This window comes from Molothrus ater, chromosome 23, assembly GCF_012460135.2.
Source record: "Molothrus ater isolate BHLD 08-10-18 breed brown headed cowbird chromosome 23, BPBGC_Mater_1.1, whole genome shotgun sequence".
NCBI lineage: Eukaryota > Metazoa > Chordata > Aves > Passeriformes > Icteridae > Molothrus > Molothrus ater.
The window spans coordinates 6,969,230-6,970,751 of NC_050500.2; the positions used below are offsets into that span (position 1 = coordinate 6,969,230).

Consider the following 1,522-nt stretch of genomic DNA (forward strand, 5'->3'; position numbering starts at 1 on the left):
ATTGCCTTTATTAGACAGAAATGTGACATGGATTAACTTGGCCAAAATTATTTCTAGTTTTCTGAGCCTGTCAAGTTCACAGGATCACAGGAGAACTCGAGTTGGAAAGGACTTCAGGGAGGTGATGGGGGTTGGCTGTGAGGTCAGACCAGGTAACTCAGTTGGGATTGTTGATTCTTCAGGATCAAGTTCTTAATTCTGACTCCTGAGTCAGAATGAGAGAGGACAGAGGACCTTCAAGGTACTGGATAATCAGGAGATGTCACAGTGACTTTGCAGCTGTTGTAACTTGGGTCATCACACTGCCCATCCTTTGGGTTAGACATTCCACCATGAAACCCCAATCCCAGTGCAGGAGCCATTCATCTAGACCAAAAGAATACTTAAAGTGCAGCAGAGTTGTAATTTGTGGTCAGAATATTCTGAGTTTTTTAAGTAATTTGATCAAGTGGTTTTCATGGCGACTTCAGCAGAATTTAAAATCAGTGTGTCACAATTATTTTTTCAAGGCTTAAAATGCTATGGCTGTGTATTACACAGCATAGATGTCCTTGCAGAATGGAAAATATCCTAGTTTTCAGGTTATTTAGCCTGTATTATCACCCAAACCTCACAGGTCCTGTACTTTGATAGGAATGTGGATTTATATTGATGTGCAAGAACACAAGAACACAACTTGCAGCCTTTCCTCTTGCTCTTTGTGGCTTTGATTTCAGTCTGATTTCTCTTCAGCCTGTGAAGAGTTAACTTGACCAATAATGTGGGGTTTATTGAAGTATCCAGTTTATCAAAATGGAGAATTATGCATGAAAACAGCTGCTTAATTCCTCCATCTACAACCTCTTGCTTTAGCAAAGGGTGAAAATGCTCCCTTGCCCTCTGGAAAGGTTACAGAGCTCCGTGACTTGCTTTACATCCTGCAGCACCTTCCATGTCAGGAACCCAAATGGCTTTTTAATAATATAAGCCTTCTTGCTTTACAGGAACAGTGACTAATGGCTAAGACTATCCCAGTGGGAAGGAAGGAGAAATCAATGATTATTCCTCAGGAATACTGAAGTGCCCCTGGAATAAGCCAACATTCTTCAGTAACGATCACCAGTAACTCTTTATACTCCAACAAACTGTTTCTGTCTATGAAACAAAGATCTGTTGCTTGTTTTGTATCGTGTCTGAAAAGTGCAAGGAAGAGCTCTTCTGGGAAATAAATAAAAGAAAAATGGCCTTCTCTGGTGTGTTGACTTTGTATGTGAGTGAGAGAGAGGGAGAATGGAAGGAGAGAACTTCATTTGGAGTATTCAGCAGCTGGGACCACCTGGGCCACTGGGAGAGCTCCTCAGCAAAGCCAGCGTCGTCTGTTCCTCCCCAGGCCTGAGAGCAACCCCCATCCACCATCCAGTTCAAAGAAGCATTCCCACCTCATAAATCACCCTCTAGACCCCTGCTGCTTGTGTCGGTGTTTGGAGAGGAATATAAATACTCCTATGTCCTGTTTGTACAGTTGCCCTTTAAAATTGGGATT

The 1,522-nt window shown here is 42.4% G+C and overlaps 1 protein-coding gene across 1 annotated transcript in view; it reads left to right on the plus strand.

Annotated features, from left to right (window-relative positions):
- The window catches only part of MICOS10 (mitochondrial contact site and cristae organizing system subunit 10), a 19,134-nt gene extending 17,910 nt beyond the window's left edge, over positions 1-1,224 (plus strand). Inside the window, exon 4 of the mRNA XM_036396224.2 lies at positions 984-1,224. Coding sequence (XP_036252117.1) covers positions 984-992 — 9 coding nt within the window. The 3' untranslated portion in view covers positions 993-1,224. The remainder of the gene's footprint in view (positions 1-983) is intronic.
- Positions 1,225-1,522: the final 298 nt, after the last annotated feature.